The sequence below is a fragment of the Eumetopias jubatus genome, unplaced genomic scaffold (assembly GCF_037043125.1).
Source record: "Eumetopias jubatus isolate StellerSeaLion01/CBP00866 unplaced genomic scaffold, mEumJub1_p1.0 scaffold_5, whole genome shotgun sequence".
NCBI classification, from domain to species: domain Eukaryota; kingdom Metazoa; phylum Chordata; class Mammalia; order Carnivora; family Otariidae; genus Eumetopias; species Eumetopias jubatus.
In genome coordinates, this window is record NW_028274811.1 from 48,673,104 (window position 1) to 48,691,175 (window position 18,072).

The 18,072-nt window shown below is 38.5% G+C and overlaps 1 protein-coding gene across 2 annotated transcripts in view; it reads left to right on the plus strand.

The window, feature by feature from the left end:
• RNF180 (ring finger protein 180) overlaps positions 1 to 3,209 on the plus strand; it is a 155,689-nt gene extending 152,480 nt beyond the window's left edge. For both annotated transcript variants that reach the window (XM_028123879.1, XM_088023641.1), the window contains one exon: positions 3,010 to 3,209. In XM_028123879.1, coding sequence (XP_027979680.1) covers positions 3,010 to 3,209 — 200 coding nt within the window. The remainder of the gene's footprint in view (positions 1 to 3,009) is intronic.
• The last annotated feature ends 14,863 nt before the right edge of the window (positions 3,210 to 18,072 follow it).

Below are 18,072 nucleotides of genomic sequence, written 5' to 3' on the forward strand. Positions count from 1 at the left end.
AAGTAGGCATTAGTAAGTAAAAACCAAAGATTACGATCAGATTATCGGTCCTTTGAAAATTGGATTTTTTTAAGAAGCCTTTGCAACTACATATTGGTCAGCCAACAAAAAGAGGTTGCCATTGGGCAAGCTTATACTCAAGCTCTAAATAGTTAGCATGGACATATTACAAAGAAAAAGAACAGTATTTCACAAGGAGATGTAATATTTCTCAGAAATATATTCATTTAGTCATATAAGAACTATCACTTTTTTTTTAAGCTGGGTGCCAGCAGTTTATTTCGTTGTTTTTTTATTCTGCCTCAAAATATTAACATTATACCCCGGGAGATGAGAGAGTTTGGATTTCCTCAATTAAGGCCCACTTTTCCAACACATATGTGTTCAGAGTTTGCAAATAAGAAAAGAATTCTCATATTTGCCAGTTAGATGTATATACAAAAATACATCTGTATCTCCATCTCTATCTGCATTCAACCTCCCTAGGTTCTATCGTGTATCTCTCTGTAGATACATAAATCTATTCCTAAATTCCCTCCACATCTCTCCTGCCGTACTCTGTCCTTCTTCTAGATTGCTTTATGTGTAGATCTACCGATAGCTTCTGTAGACCGAGTGGAAGGGTCTACTTCACTGCCTGAAAATAGAGGTTATAATGTCTGAAACATGACTAGCCAGCTCGGTCTCAGGACAGATGGGACGTTAGCTTTGTCTAGGGAAGCCATATGGAAGAATGGCTCCCTTAATAAGATGGGAGGAAGGCTGTGTCAGAGTGTTTGGAAGGCCTTTGTACCCCTGGGGGTGACACTTGTGCACATGTCACATAGAGCTAAGAGTGGGGCTGCAGCCACATTGGAGTCCAACACCAGCCACCCCAGAGGAGTCTGTCCTGTCAGTGGTTGGCCTGTACAATACATAACTGTGAGCTTTCGGGGGCACTGGCTTCTGTGCAAACAGTAGCCACCACTCTGGAAAATAACCTGTCAGAGAAAATGTCCACGTGGAAGCTGGTGCAACTATGGCTAGCGGGCTGCTGGCAGTAGCATTTGAGGGTGAAGCCCCAGGGCCGTTGATCTGTAAGGATATCCTCACCCAACCTTACAACCACTGGGGTCCCACAAAACGATCCTATCACCCTCTGATCACCCTGGCCTGAGAATTGGGAACCAGGATCCTAATGTCTACAAGACATCCGCTTGGGACTTGTAGGCTGCTTCCGGTCTTGGTGATCTTCACCCTCAGGCACCGACTGGTGACTACCTTCACTATACGGCCCCAAAAAATCCACAAAATAAACACAGAGCAATGCAAACGGCCATTTGGCCTGATCAGCTAAAATCAGGACTCAGCACTTGGACCGTCTTGGTGGTTTTATGGTTTTCTGAAATGCTCTGCATTTAGGACTCCACCCCAGGAAAGGTCTGTTGCACCCTTTGTAGAGTCCCCCCTGCACATGGGTTTCCTTGTGCTATAAGGTAGCGCTCAACCTCAGCTAAAAACTGAGATCAAAGAGCCACCAACTGCCTGGGAGGGATCCTATGCTGGTGTTTCCACTAGATGTTCCCTTTATCCATACAGATGACGTTTCCTTCAGCCGAGGCCAGTGGTTTTTCTGGTTTTTCTGGTACCACAATGTAAGCACTGACAAGTACACACTCTTACACACCACCAAACTCACACCTACCATTATTAAATACTAACTGACTGCATTAATTCCAGGTATAACTAGTCCCTTTACCAAACACTTATGATCGGGTCCAGTTGTCTTCTGTAGTACACTAGTTGAGTTTCAGAGCCCTGAGTGGCAAAAGGATACACTAGGGGATTTTTGGTCTGTTTGTATTTTTGTTTGTTTGTTTGATGGCTGGTTGGTTGGTTGGTTGGTTTTATAATTTTCTGGCACTTGGAGTCCAGTAAAATGACTGACTGGTTGCATTTTTCATTTCCTTTCAACCACTGATGTGACTTTGACCATATGAAGAAGGGTTCTTACAAAGAAACACCTTGTAGTGAAATATAAATTGGCCCTTCCAGGTTCTATTTTATTTATGTACTCCCATGTTCTTGGAATGGTCTCCTTCTCCTATGTTCTTAAGCAGTGCTTTCGTTTTAGAGCTCATGCCTCTCTTGACATCCCCAGCAAAGAGTAGTCAAGAGCATGAAAAACCAGCTAGAGCCAGTCTAAACACAATGTGATGGAATATAACAGAGAACAAATTATTTCTGTATGTGAAAACTAGAGAGGCCTGAATCATTATCAGACTGGGAGTAGAATTATGTCCATTGCAGAAGTACCTGGTAGCATCTCAACTTACCCCTAACATTCCACCTTCACATACGCAATGTGTTTTCTTCAAGGTTGTTGCTACAGTTGAGATTGGAGATTTTGAGATTTGCTTTTTACGTACCCATCTCCTTAAGTAAGCCCGTGCTTTAAAATTTATAAAAATTAAAGCTAAATTTCTTCAACTTTGTACCTTTTGTCCAGTTTATTCAGTGCTAAAACAAGAGATATTTTTCTCATAGAATTTTGTTCAAATACCAATGAAATTCTCGAGGTATGAGATACAAGGTTAAGTTGGTGATCACAAGTTACAAAGAGCAGTTGCGACAATACAACCTGAATGAAGTTCAAATTTAGAAATTGCTCTCCTGTGGAAATAATTTAAAAATTTGTGAGGATCAATTGTGATTAAGTAAGTAGATGGTACAGATAAGCAATCAGAGACCTGCCCAAGAAGGTGACAAACAGAACAAGGAGTCTCCTGACTCCACACCCCATACTCTTTGCTAATTTTACTGACCCTGCCCTTAAAACCATAACTAAGAGAGACTTCTGAGAGTTGGTTATCATTGAAAAAAAAAAAAACTGTCAGGAATACAACATATCACTCTGTGAAATCAAGATACACTCTTATTCATGGTACCAGTGTTCATAATGCAGCTTCCTTTCGGAGCACGTAACTGAATTCCGTGAGCTTTAAAATAATGCGTTCATGCATCTTGTAGGTTTCCACAGACGTGCAGCTCCAGTTACAAGAAGGCAATTCCCACATGGTGCACATAGGATGGATTATCTGCACTTTGAGGATGATAGCCGTGGATGGTGGTTTGACATGGATATGGTGATCATCTATATTTATTCAGTGAACTGGGTCATTGGATTCATTGTTTTCTGCTTTCTTTGCTATTTTTTCTTTCCGTTTTAGGAATTTTCATACCTTACTACAATTGAACAATCACAAATGATGTAGATAGCAATTAAACCTTTTTAAAATGTGCTTTGAAGTTTTTATAATGTTGCATTATATAAATTGGTGTTTATAGAAAGTATGAGAATAATGGACTTATTTATTAATGTTTTTCACGTAACGAACTACAGTTTATTCAGGAGCTAGTCTGTCTAGCACTTAGCAACAATGCACTATTAATTTCATAATTAATTTCATAATTCCTTCTGGTTTAGGATTTATGGGCTCTGATTTTACAATACCGCTTTTATACTTAATTGTAAAGACTGAGGTTTTCCCTCCACTGAAAAGTAGTAAAAATACAAAATGAAATGATAATCTGGGTAGATAGTATCTTTGCTGAAAAAATATCTAGTCAATCACCACTTATTCTTAGGCAAATTATGTGCATTAGAGATAAATTATATTTTCTGGGAACTAATCTAACAGGGTATATTCAGTTTTGGTTTCCAATTATCTCTACCTATTTCCTGTTCTATTAAAAAGCTGGCTATTCTTTATACAGACCTAATAATAGCATTAGTGCAACATTTTTAATTATTATAAGAACAGAATAGTAAATGCAAAAAGCCTGAGACCCCCAATAGACAGAGAAATATATTAATACTTTCCAAATTGCAGGATGACTCACCTGAAGAAATAAAATACTTACTTATTTTCAGTAGTTTAAAAGAGCAATGCATGTCCAAAATGTAACCAATTTAGTGATTTGTTTAACACAGAGGTTGTCAAATATATTGTAAATGTGCAATAAAGAGTGGCTTTTAAATTTTTTTCTTTGTTATTAATTTAATACCTGGAATAAGGAATTGTTGGAAATAGGCTTATGGATATAGACAAAGAAAACCTGGCATTTCTTTTTATTTATTATGACAGTACTATAAGCCTTGGAATCGGTTTTTCCCTTAATTAAAAAAAAAAAAAAAAAGAACTCTGAATTATTCCAGAATAGGAAACAGCACAAGTATCCCAATTTCAGGATTGAGAAAACGAAAGGACAAAGAAGTAAGCTTATATATCTCAGTTCCTAAGGTAGTCTTTGTGTAACCTATGAGGAAAGTTTTGATTATGAACTACTAATCCAACATTCCTACACTGTGTCATCATATAGCTGATAACGCAGTGAGCATCTTCTTACACAAGGTAAGTGCAACTGTCATGGCACTAAAAATATCACCATCCAAACAAATTGTGACTGATGAGGCCTCAAGAGTTCAGTCTAGGAAAAGTCCAAATGGGGCCTAATTACTATAAGTGTATTTGATTTTTTTTTAATTTTATTATGTTAGTCACTATACATCATTAGTTTTTGATGTAGTGATCCACAATCGATTGTGTATTTGAATAAAAGCACCTATCTGATGTTATGTGATGTTCTAAGAAATATGATAGAATAATATATTTTTATTCTTACACTGTTACTGTGTTTAAAATTATATCTGTGAAAGGAAACAGTAGCGTACATTAGACACTATCAAATCTAGAAAGCAGAAAACTAAATACAGTTTAGAAACATCAATTTTTGCTCTTGTATCAAAATAAAGTAATGCTTGTAGTCTAGTGACATATAACTAATATTTTGGCAAAACAGTGTTTTTGACAAAGCTCAGTATTACCTTACAGAAATAAAATTTGGTATTTGTAATAACTAACTTATTGCTCAAAGTGGAGGTAATACGTGTCAGGACTGAAAAATTAAGAAAACACATATGGGGGGAGACAGTATTTTAAGAACTTTAAAATGAACTGCAGCCATTTCCCAAACAATTCCTGGCTTATCATCTCTAGCAAATATGCTTTCATTCATTCCTAAATCTAAAAGTTGATTTTAGGGGCACCTGGGTGGCTCAGTCAGTTGAGTGTCTGACTCTTGATCTCAGCTGTGGTCTTGATCTCTGTGAGTTCAAGCCCTGCACTGGGCTTCATGCTGGGCATGGAGCCTACTTAAAAATAAGTAAGTAAGTAAATAAATAAATAAATAAATAAATGTCAGTTATGATTATACATGAAGCAAAGCTTATCATCGATACAGAATTCTCAGAGAGACAGATTTGATTCCCAATATGAATGTAGTAGCTCAGTGATAATATCAATTTGTAGATCTGTATCTACAAACAAAATACAAATAAAGGTAACACCTTAAATAGATAAAACAAAATACCCTCTAAAAAAAAAGAAAGCATAGTCTGGAGGAACAGTCTAAATGGGGTATATGAATCTTAATAACTTAGTCTGAGAATAACATCATTTGGCATATTAAAATTAAAAGTAAGTTTAGAAAATTATAAATTTCTATTTTTACTTTAAAATATGTAAATTGTATGCAAATGGAGCTAAAAGCTGCCAAATATTAAGAAGCGCAGCATTTCCTAGAGCTACCAATTTATTAGGAGCCAGATAAAACCTGAGATGAAAAGAAACCATTTTCTTCTGGTATCTGTCACACAGTAGCCATTCAATAGATGATTAATAAATTTATAAATACATGAATGATCTTTAGAGTGAAGTGAAGTATATGTTGTTCTTGTTTAGTGTTTTTCACAGTATCAATCACGTAAAAACTCGTTTTCCAATAAAGGAAAAAAAATTCTAAAACTAATGGAGTACAATATGTGCCCTAATTAATACTATTTAATAAGGTTTAATTTTCTAAGCTATCACTATCAACAATTTCTATTTCTACAGAGCTTAATTACTATGAAGGTTAATTTTAAATACTCTCACACATGCATTTAAAAAATGCCTAAAGTTGTTAACATTTCTGAATTCTTTCAGCAGGTAACTTATTTCTTGATTGTAAAAAAATGAATTCACAAACTGAAATCAGTTCATTTTATACTCAATAGAAGCTAGGGGAATCTAAATTAGACAAAACATAGAACCAGAATTTGTTCTTCAAGAATCACCAAATTCAAGAATGGAAAAAAAAAAAGCACTTAATGTTTCTCAGTCTGCTGTATTACTAATGCCACTCTAGTATTAAATGCTCAGGATAACAACAAAGCCACCATTACTTTCGTTTCTGCCTTGGAATCTTGCTTCCAAGGTACTTGGAAAGGCATGACCAGAAAAAAAAAAGCCAATTCATAAAGTGATCACTTAAATGCCTTCTCTGTGCCTAAATGAAGATAAAGATTTTTAAAAACTTGGTTTTTATCTGGATCATTTGTTAAGGAATGCCTTAGAGAAGAGAATACACTGATTTAATGTGCAGTGACAGTCAGTCTTTGACTCTTCATAGATGCTGCAGTTGAATGCAGAGGACACCATCATACAGCACAGTGGTCCTAAGAGTCTGAAAATTTTAACATGCTCAACTTTGACTTCTTGAAAAGTTTCTGATTTTCAGTAATTCTCCAGGTATGCATTCAGTAAGTTCTATCAGTGTATGCTTTTCTTCAGGATGCCTTTGTTTTCCTTTTTTATTGAAGACAACACCTATAATAAGAATCACTTTTATACATTTTTAGTTTTTACACAGATCTTATGAGAAACATCATTAAGAAGTATCTTCGGGCCATGGAATGTGCCTACTGCAATGTGCATTTATTTATCTTATAATCATGCTTCTGTAACAGGATCAGAAAAACAAATACTTTACCATTCTCAGTCTTGTTCAGGATTTCTCACACCATGCAATAGATACATTTGAGAATCATTTTTCTTATTTCAACACTTCTCAAGATAGTTATTGGACTGTTATCACCATGTTTTTGGTTACTTCATGCAATAGATATATTGAGAATCATTTTTCTTATTTTAACACTTTCCAAGATAGTTAGTGGACTGTTATCACCACCTTTATGGCTACTTCTCTTTACATACCTATCAATAAATTAAGTGCTGTTAAGAACACAGTCCTCAGTTTCTCTTACTCTTTCACATTTTTATAAGCCTGAGAGGCTCACCCAAAGAGTGTAGTAAGTATACTGACTGCCCCATAGGTTGCATTTTTATTATTGACAGCAGAGCGAGAGAGGTTATTGCTCTTATAAGAACCAGGTTAATATTTTCATTGCTTTACATGTGTCACCTTGTCTACCAGCAAAACCATTAAGAGGAAAGGGGAAGTGAGGATAATGTTTATTTATGGAAATGCTCTATCTTACTTAGCTCATCACATTAACATATTAACTAATTTAATCTCCTCAATACTCTTTGAATAAGATGATGTTAACCTCACGTTATAGATGAGGATGAGAAGCAATATGAGCAAAGTCACACGAAGTTAAAAGTGATTGATTTATCTTCGTTTCTGACCGATTTCAAGACCTGTGCTCTATACTGTCAGTGGCATCTGATAAAACTGATGAAGCTGGATATTCACTGAAGACTCTTTGGTACTAATACTGCTAAAGGAGCTTTGGGAATATAAGACATGATCTGAATCAAGAATGCAGGAATGAACTACTTGCACTTTGTCTATAACAATTTTCATTGCTTATACCAATGAAAAATAGTATCTGCAGGACACTATATAATACACAACACTACATTTGATAAGAGCTTCCATTCTGTTTGCAAACTTAGATTGGTTTGTCGTGGTTACCTTTATTGAGAAGGATTCTGAGGTTCCGCGTTGGCCCCAAGAAGAAAAGTGCTCTGGTCCACTGGTGATGTCCCTCAAATATGGGGGAAGGAGACTGATGAAGAAGAATTGATCCGTGTCAGGTATTTGGATAAGGGTGCAGAGAGTCATTCAGGTTTTGGAAGCAGGTCTCACCATTTGTTGAGGGGAAAAGAAAAATGTAGTTGTGACTATAATCAATACCACCATGATATATACTAATTTAGGTATGAGATATAACTAATAGTAAGCTACAATCCTTTACTTTTCATTTTGCCTTAAAACAGAAGATTAATAGGTACCTCGTTGTGAATTCCGTAGATTTTTAAAACATAGTAGTGTAGCTACAATGTAATTTTTCTCATTTTAGAAAAATTTTAACCTGTCATTAAAAAAAAAAGTATACAGCCCTGATTCACAAGTGCTGCAGGACTAAATGGATGCTACTGGTAATGTCTGTTCTGATCCCAGTATTTCAAGGTAAGTATATATAGTGTAAGAATCAACCTAGATCAAAAGTAAACCTCAGCACTACTCCTTAAACCTTCATATGCCCACATTAAGTTTTGTTAAAACACATATTTTTCAGAAGGGATGGGGTAGGCTTGAGTTTCCGCATTGCTGATAAGCTACCAGGTGGTATGGATCTGCGGGCCCATGAGCCACGCTTAGAAAAACAAGGAACTAAAAAAACCTCAAATGGATCTTGCAATCCTGTCATTACAGTAAGTGTTCCCAAAAGATAAATTTCTAATTGTTTTGGCTTTTGAGAATTGTACTATGCCAGTTTCCAATATATGGGAATTATAATGAGTTATGCTATAATTTTACATGAATCTATTGAATAAACTTCTGAAATTACTTGGAGGCAGCAATATGTAAATAGCTTATTTAAAGTCCACAAATCAAACTCCCCTCCCCCGTTTTTTAAGGAAAAAACTTATTTCTCCTCTTTTCCCTATTTTCTCCCAATACTCACCCTTTACTCTTTATATCTTTATCTAAAGTCTATTTGAAGAGAACAAACGTGAGATTATCCTTATCACTAATAACACATCTGGAGATATATAATATACTGTGAAATTTCTTCTTACCTCAAATTCTTACTATTCATTACAACTGCAAAAAATCAAGAGAACTCCTTACCATCTTGAGTTATAGGACTAAAATTTACTTAACCTTTCTTTCCTCATTTTCCTCACCTGTAAAACTACCATAAAACAGACCTTCACAGGATTCCTCTGGGATAAAATTCAGTTCACAAGAAAACGAAGAAACAGATCTAAAAGTTCTTTGAGAAACAGTTTACGCAAAGACAAAGCAGTATTTACCAATTATTTAGGAATAGCCAAGTTATTTAACCTCTCTACTCTTGTTTCTTCATTTGGAAAAAGAAAAAGGAAAAAATAGTATTGTGGATTAAGAGAGAATGCTGGTGAAAGCAAGACTCAGTAAATGTGTTCCTCTTTTCCTTCCTCTTCTTCAAAATCTTACTTTCAAAAAGGCCAGAGGAAAGGTCTTATTTTTAAAGATATTAATGAGGTACAAGTGCCTTATTATTGTTCATGCATAAGTAGAGTTCTTAATTACCTCCAACTAAATCTTACAGTCCCTTAAGCTGACAGCCATAGTATAGCAAAAAATTGAGTCATTAAGTGGCCCATTAGGCAAAAGTGAATTATAAGTCAAGTGTTCTCGCCAACAGAATGAAGAGTTGCTTCTCTTCTTTCATGGGTCCCACTTTGTTTGAACCAAAGATTTAGTTGCATCATAGCACTTGGCTACTGGCACATGGCCACACCGAGAGAAGCATCTTACTGAGAACCTAAAGCAAATGCTTTATGCTGTATTTATGAAATTATTCAGAAGGTTGAGGAATAGGATTTCCTATTTTTGATGTTATCCAGGAAGTTTTATGTTTGATAAAATAAATATCATGTTTGGCATTTGTTTTCTTAACATTTAAAATGATACTGATGGTACCTACCTACAAAATTTGAATTACAGTGTTATTTCTTATAGCATCTAACATAGTGAGTACCTCAAATAGTGCTCTGAATCATTTTTTGCACTTGTACCTTTTAGAAGCAGCAGGCCATTCCATACCAAGGCAGAGAAAATGGGGCCTCCTTTTCCTTACAGTTACGACTTTGTATAATAGTACTATAAACTTAATAATCTAGCCAATAAATCGTTAACATTCACTCAGAGTACATCACTGAGATCTGTCTCTGGCCATAAACCTGAGACTATCATACCAAATTATCCTTAAGCTTAAACAGCTCTTGCTAGGTTTATTTCAAAAAGATTTTATACATACATGGTAAAAACAATAAAGGATTTATAGACTACTTATTTTTCAACTATAACCTATTTCTTTACATAGGCTATTCTTGATATAATAATAAGGGCAATTTTTAAATATTTTGAAGTCAATCCAAAGCTTATATTTTACAGGCACTAAATATTTTACAACATATTCCACGTGTTTGGTTTCCTAATATAGTAACAGTCTTCAACTAAGAACAAGTTGTTTTCACTAAATCTTCTAAGTTTATTTTTCTTGGGAATTAGAATATGTTTCATCATAAAGAATTATAGTAATATTTGGATTCCCACATTAATCCACAAAATTTCATATAAGCCTATATAATGTATTAGAGACAAAGCACTCACACAACTTTTCAACTCTACCTAACCACCACCAGAGCATGAGTATCCTTCTGTCTAGCTCTAGACACCTGGAAGGTGTTTATTTCATTCAACAGCAATGCCTACCCCAGATGTAATAAGGTGGTGGATAAAGAAAGGAAAAACCCTCCTTGTAGCCACCAGCACATACAAAGCATCTCTATATAATAAAAAGACTTAGATTCATGCTTTCAGAGAAATGTATAATGTGACCTACGTATGTAATTTTAAGTATTCTAACAGCCACATGTAAAAGTGAAAAGAAACCCATTTTCATAACATGCTTAACCTAATTACATTCAACATGTCATTTTAACATAGAATTAATATAAAATTAGTTTTAGAATAATGAGATACTTCCTGTGTTTTCTGTATTACGTTTTCAAAATCCAGTATTTATTCTGCACGGCATGTCTCAATTCAGACTAGCTGCATGTCAAGTGCTCAGTAGGCATGTGTGCCTAACGGCCGGCTGCTGTACTAGACAGCAGAGGCTTCCAGTCAGGGAAGAAAACTCAAGATGTACATTGCGTTATGGAATAAGGGCCTTATTTAGGAATGAGACCTTACACAATTGTGGGAAGAGCTGGGAAAGTAAAGGCCTAAAAAAGGAGATGTGAAAAATCAGAGAAAAATCTTCCTGAAACATTGGAAAAGGCAAGTTTCAGGAAAGGGGGGTAGCTCAGCCAATCCAGCCCTGAAAGTGGGGCCACAAAGAGGATCTGGGCTCCGTAGAGCACTGACTCCATGCAGTGATTTCTGCTAACCCATGGCTGAAGGACAGGTGGTGAGCGGGGGCCTCCTGGTCAGAGAACCAGCAGTGAAGACCAGCTGAATGCAGATCAGGAGAAGACAAGCACAAACTGCAACCTGCTGGCCGCTCTCCATCAGCCTCTCATTGCCTCAGACCTCAAAGACCTTCAGAGTATAATGGCAGGTCATGCTTCTGCTTTTCAAATCTCATGAAAATCTCTCTTTTGGCCAACTATACCTGACACCATATAGGAAAGGAATTCTGGGGGAAGTATCCTGAGTTTAGCTTAAGAGGCATAGTACACCACCACTACAATGGAACCATACAGAAGGACTCTGGGCAACATAGTTGCAGCTTAGCCAAGTTGACACAGTAAAAAGCTCTACAGCCAACTAGGTCTAACTGATGGCAGAGTCAGCTGTAGACTGAAAATCACCCATTACCCAACCGTTTGTATGGGTGATTCTGCAGAGCAGAAGGAGCAACTAACATCTGTTCAATGATAAATGCGTACCAGACACTATCAAGGGGTTTTATATACAGTATTATGTTTGTATATAGTATCGTATTTCTCACACCAACCCTAGAAGACTTCTGTTACTACATCCATTTTATAGACAAGAAAATTCGAGCTAAAAGAGGTTAGGTAGTTAAGTGACTTTTCTAAAGTCACCTAGCTACCAAAGTGGTACAGCCAAAAGTCAAACCTAGACATGCCTACTTCTTGAGGCTGTATTCTTTTCACTACGTCTAAGAAGTCCAATTCCTAATTGAGGGACTTTACCAGTAACAAAACAGTTCAGAGGCATCCTTCCTCAGTGAAATTTTTAGGGGTCCAGTGTTTGTAGCATGTCAAGATATCCCTTCCAGTACTGAGTGGTACTAGAATAAGAGAAGGTTCTTCAACAGGTCCACACTACCATGCAAACTGCTGTTTCATTTGAGCCATATGATCTAGCTAGCACCTCCAAAGGCGTTTGAACGGTCAGAGGTAGATGGGACTGCTGTTTGAAGCTTCTGGCAAGCTTCCATAGGTAGATCACAGAACAGACCCTTACCATTTTGGACCGAAGCCCCTCCATCCTCTGGGGATAACTATTCTCCTTTTGAGAGACAGCTTTTGGGCCTTATTAGAGACTGAACATGTGACCGTGGGCCACGAAGTTGCCATAATATCTGAACTACCCTTTACCAACTGGGTGTCTGATCCATTACCAAGCCATAATGTTAGGTGTGCACAGCAGCAGTTCATCATCAAATGAAAGTGGTGTATATAAAATCAGGCTTGAGGAAACCCTGAGGGCCCGAGTCACTTGCATGAGGAAGTAGCCCAAGTGTCCACAGTCGCTATTCCTGCTACATTATCTTCACCCTCTCAGCTCATAACTATGTCTTCCTGTCTAAGCCCAGCTGACTGAGGAAAAGACTCAGGCCTGTTGGACAAAGGGGTCTGTGTGATTTGCAGGTACCGTCCAAAGGTGGACAGCTTAAAACTCTACAGAATGGAACTAGAGGGTGTTATGCTGAGTGAAATAAGTCAATCAGAGAAAGACATGTATCATATGATCTCACTGATATGAGGAATTCTTAGGAAACAAACTGAGGGTTGCTGGAGTGGTGGGGGGTGGGAGGCATGGGGTAGCTGGGTGATAGACATTGGGGAGGGTATGTGCTATGGTGAGCGCTGTGAGTTGTGTAAGACTGTTGAATCACAGACCTGTACCTCTGAAACAAATAATACATTATATGTTAATAAAAAAAAAAAAAAGACGATAGCAGGAGGGGAAGGATGAAGGGGGGGAATCGGAGGGGGAGATGAACCATGAGAGACTATGGACTCTGAGAAACAAACTGAGGGCTTTAGAGGGGAGGGGGTGGGGGGGATGGGTTAGCCTGGTGACAGGTATTAAAGAGGGCACGTACTGCATGGAGCACTGGGTGTTATATGCAAACAATGAATCATGGAACACTACATCAAAAGCTAATGATGTAATGTATGGTGATGAACATAAAAAAAAAAAAAAAAAACTCCATAGCCTTACTCTGGTCCTCCCCGAAAGACAATGGTAAGGGGAAATCCTCCCAGTGTGCCGAAGTTCAAGCAGTGCACTAGGCTATTCATTTTTCCTGTAAGAAGGTAAAAGTCTATACTGATTCATCGGCTGTGGTATGCGATTGTTTATATAAATATCACCAAATATTTTTATCTTTGCCTTATCTTATATATATTCATCTAGCATACGTTCATAATACCTAACTTTATATCACAAGACATACTGACAGTAACTACTCTCAGTATTTAAATTACAAACGAGTAGGGGAACATCACCCAAGGACCTTGTACCCTGTTCCGGAAAGAGCTAGCGTGTTCGCAGTAGTATATGAAACAGCTTTATTACGGCAGGCAGTGTGGTTTAAGGAGATAGTTTACCAAGGTGACAAGGGGTAAGCTGTGATGGCTTTGAGGGGTGTCAATGTGGCTAGGCTAAATTACATTCCCCAGAATTCTCTTTCTCCAGTGTGTACAGTCAACCTGGTAAAGGGCTATGGGTCCCTTTAGGGGAAGACTGGGGGACAGACTCACACTATATTTATTTTTGGCAGTGGAGCGGGTGTGGGGGGCCTGGGTCTGTAACCAGCTCAAACCTGGGATTTATAGAAGGCACTGACTCTGTGTTTTGGTAATTTAAGTCAAACCTCTGTTCAGTGACTTAGAACTCCTCTGCTTATACAGACCAAGTAAGAATTTAATAGACATTTCTGTTCTTTGTTCTGTTCCAGATATTTCTGTCCTGGAAACATCATGATAACATCATGATAACTGGCCAACCCCCTAAAGCTCTTTTAAGTCAGACTAACCTGATTACCATTTTGACTCCACTGTTCATTATGTTAACCATGCCGACTCCACCTTTGGCAATTAAGTGCCACCAGTGGGCCCTGACATCCCAGAATCCCATTACCACCACTGTGTTTAGTGATCCTAGTCCCGTGGAAGTGGTTTCCTCTCTAATTTCTGACCTACCCTAGAAGAGAGACCACAGAGTTTTTCAAAGAGGCTGAGGCTCCCCCACAATTTTTTTTTTTTCACAGCCGGTGTGAAAGGTATGTCCTTCCATGGTTGGAAAGCAAGTCTTACAGAATATATATACTGTAACATTACAATCTCCTTAGCCTTTGGATACCTTCCTCTACAATATAATAAGGCATTCTGACTTCATTTAATATAGGTCACACTTCGGGTCAAGCCAACTGACCAACTGACCAACCACTTAGAGCCCTTCCTAAACTCCTTCAGCTCAAACACTGAGCCCAGAATCCCTGATGAGTGAGCCTATGTCAACAAAGTGAGCATGGTCTAACTTTATATCCCTTCCACCTTGATAACACACCTATAATATCCTTTCTCACATACACCCTCTGGCTTTTTGTCTATATAAGTTTCTCAAATCATTCAGTTCTTTTTGGTGTGTTTCACACCTCTTCCTGAGCCACAACTAGCACCTCATCTTTTGAGAGTTGCTGTGATTTGAATCTAGTTGTAGATCTAGACACAAAAAGAGGTGTTGGGTTGTAGGTCCTGGGGACGGTCAGGAGTACCTTGTAGGTAACTATCCGTTAAGACCATTCCAGGTTCTTCAGGTAAAAAAAAGGGGCTACCTTCCTGTATTACTTGGAGTTCTCCTGAGAAACAGACCAATGGGATAAATATAAATAGCTTTTATAAGGAATTGGCTTACATGATTACAGAGGCTGGCAAGTCCTAAATCTGCACAGCCATTGTCCCAGCTTGAGTCCCAAGTCCAGAAGCTGCTGTAGCAGCAGGAAGAGCCAATGTCCAGGTCAAGTCTGAAGGCCAGCAGGCTGCTGTGGAAACATGAAGAGGTGATGTTCCAGTTCGAAGGCTCTCAGGCAGGAGAAGTCTCTCAGACTAAAGTCAGACTTTTGATCTCATCAGGCCTTCACTAGACTGGATGAGACCCACCTGCATCAGGAAGGGCAATCTGCTTTACTCATTCTACTAATTTAAATCTTAATCTCACCCAATAACACCCTCACAGAAATACCTAGAATAATGTTTGATCGATATCCAAGAAGCCCACAGCCCAGTCAAGCTGACACACAAAATGAGCCACTACACTTCTCCAGGTAGAGGCAACAGGGCTACTTCTACTGGCAAAGATGATTCAGTTTTATTTGGGAGGTTTAGATCCTCAGCTTTGTCAGAATCTGCCGATAAATTCTCACTTTAGTTTTAGGAAGCTATTCCTTCACAGTCAGAAACCTAAATTGAAAAGAGATTGCATTGTAAAAGAGCCGCGTCCAGGAGGACATTCTGACTTTAGTTCTCAGAAACCCTACAGCTGTGGCTGCACCGAATACAGCGGTACAACCGCAGAAAAGCATTTCTTTGAGGGTAGAGACAGACGTTTTCAGCTCATATTTTTCATTGCCCACTTCCTCCTGGGCATCCATCATACACCTTATTTTGACAGAAATGTTCTCAAGTAGCTCATATGTAGGCACCCTGGGCCCCACCTTCCATTGGTACTTAGTGACCGTCATCCAAAAGTGAGACTTTGAGCAGCTCTTGAGCCACATCATGAACAATCAATGTCCTTTTTCGCCCCTGGAAAGAGGCCCACTGGTGCCTTTAACTATGACCAGATTCAAGAAACAATTCCAGAAAATCAGAACCTATTCCTAGGACTCATCCTTAAGCTCTGTTCTCCTGGAAGCACTGCTGGTACCAAAGTCTGTGTCAGCACCAACCCGACAGGCAAAACCAGCAGGAGGAATCTCCCCGTTCCTGCAGACGCAGCTACATATGTGTCTACACATCTAATACAGACGTGTGTGTGTGTGGGTGGGTGTGTGGGTGTGGGTGTGATCTATACACATATGCATAGCAAGGAACTGAAATGGCCTCTACACTTTCGGGATCCAGTCAAGCAAATCTAGTCCATAGTGCAGGCAGCCATAAACGGAAGATCACAAGAAGGCTGGAATTGCAAAGACACCGGTCGAAGCTGTTGTCTACACGTAGCTTTTATTTCTTTGTCCAGGGAAGGTCTACACCCTCTTTTAAGACCTTTCAACTGATTGAGTCAGGCCCACCCCTGTAATTTCCCTAGTGACTCATTAGGGACTTTATATCTGCTAAATCTCTTTACAGAAACATTTAATGTTTTACTGAATAATGAGGAGTAAGTGTGTATATGTCACAAACAGCTGCTATTTCCCTTCCGTCTTCCAACTCCTATGAAAGAATAACTCTTATTCTTTATCCAGAAACATACTGGAAAGAAAATTCTGGGTAATGTAGTTTAGTCTAGCCAAAGTGACCTACCACAAAGCCATCACAAAGAGTATGCTCAACTAACTACCCTTCCACTAAATTTTATCTCTGGGCTATTTATATAAAATGACCAATCTTAAAATGAGGACAAACTCAAAAGTTTATTGCATAACTTGTAATAATTCTTCTCCGGAATTGTAAAAGTGTTTAAACATCCTACATAGGTGGTCTGGTTATCTACTGCTGGGTAACAAACTATCCCAAATGTAATGGCTTAAGAAAACAATCATTTTATTATTTGTCACAATTTTGTGGATCAGGGATTCAGACAGGGCTCAGCCGCATGATTCTTCTGTTGCACGTGGCATCAACAGAGGTCAGCTGGTGACATTCTGCTGGCAGGAAACTGTTCTGGAGGGTCCAAAACAGCTCTGCTCATGGCTGGAGTCTTAGGGGGGGATGACCAAAAGGTGGGCTCAGATAAAATGGTCAAATGGAGCCCCTACACTTGGCTCTCTAGCCTGGCAGGCTCAGAGCGGTCAGACACCTTACACAGTAGCTCAGAACTCCCACAGGGCACTTTCGCGAAAGCCAGGCAGAAACCGCACAGCTGCTCATCACCAGCTGATCACCAGAAGTCCAGGGATGATATTTCTGGGGCTTTCCATTGATCAAGAAAGTCACTAAGGCCAGTCCAGATTCAAGGCAAGAGGACTAAGATTCTCAGTGGAACAGCCTGAATCTATCACTCTAGGAAATCACTGTGCGGAGGTTAACAAGTATGAAGATAATCCTTGGTAAAAGGAGTATAAAATCAGAAGCTGTCTCAACTGTAATCGATCTTGATTACCTGTCTCAGTAAAGGAAATTATCAGGGAGCTTAATATTTAATATCAACACGATGTGTATTGGTGCTCTTCCCACTTTACTGTCCATGTGAATCACCTAGGGATCCTGTTAATATGCAGGTTTGAGACAGGGCCTGAAATCCTGCATTTCTAACAAGTTCTCATGTGATCCTATGCATTTGTTTGAGAAAACACGATAATCTGTATCATGGGCCAAATAACTTTTTCTCTCAACGATTATATAGTAAATATTTTAGGCTTTTGGGCCACATATACCATCTGTCACATGTTAAAAAACAAAACAAACCCAAGAACCCTTTGCAACCCCAGATACAGGTCACTGGTTTTCAAACTCAGCTGCAGAGTAGAATCACTTGGGGGCTGTTTAAAAATACTCATACCCAGGGCGCCTGAGTGGCTCAGTAGGTTAAGTGTCTGCCTTTGGATCAGGTTATGATCCCAAGGTCCTGGGATCGAGTCCCCACATTGGGCTCCCTGCTCAGTAGGGAGCCTACTTCTCTGCCCCTCCCCTGGTTTATTCTCTCTCTCAAATAAATAAATAAAATCTTAAAAAAAAAAATACTCATACCTAGGTCCTATTCCTAAACGTTCTGATTTAATTGGTATAGCAATAGGGATTCTCAAAATTTCCCTAGGTTAAA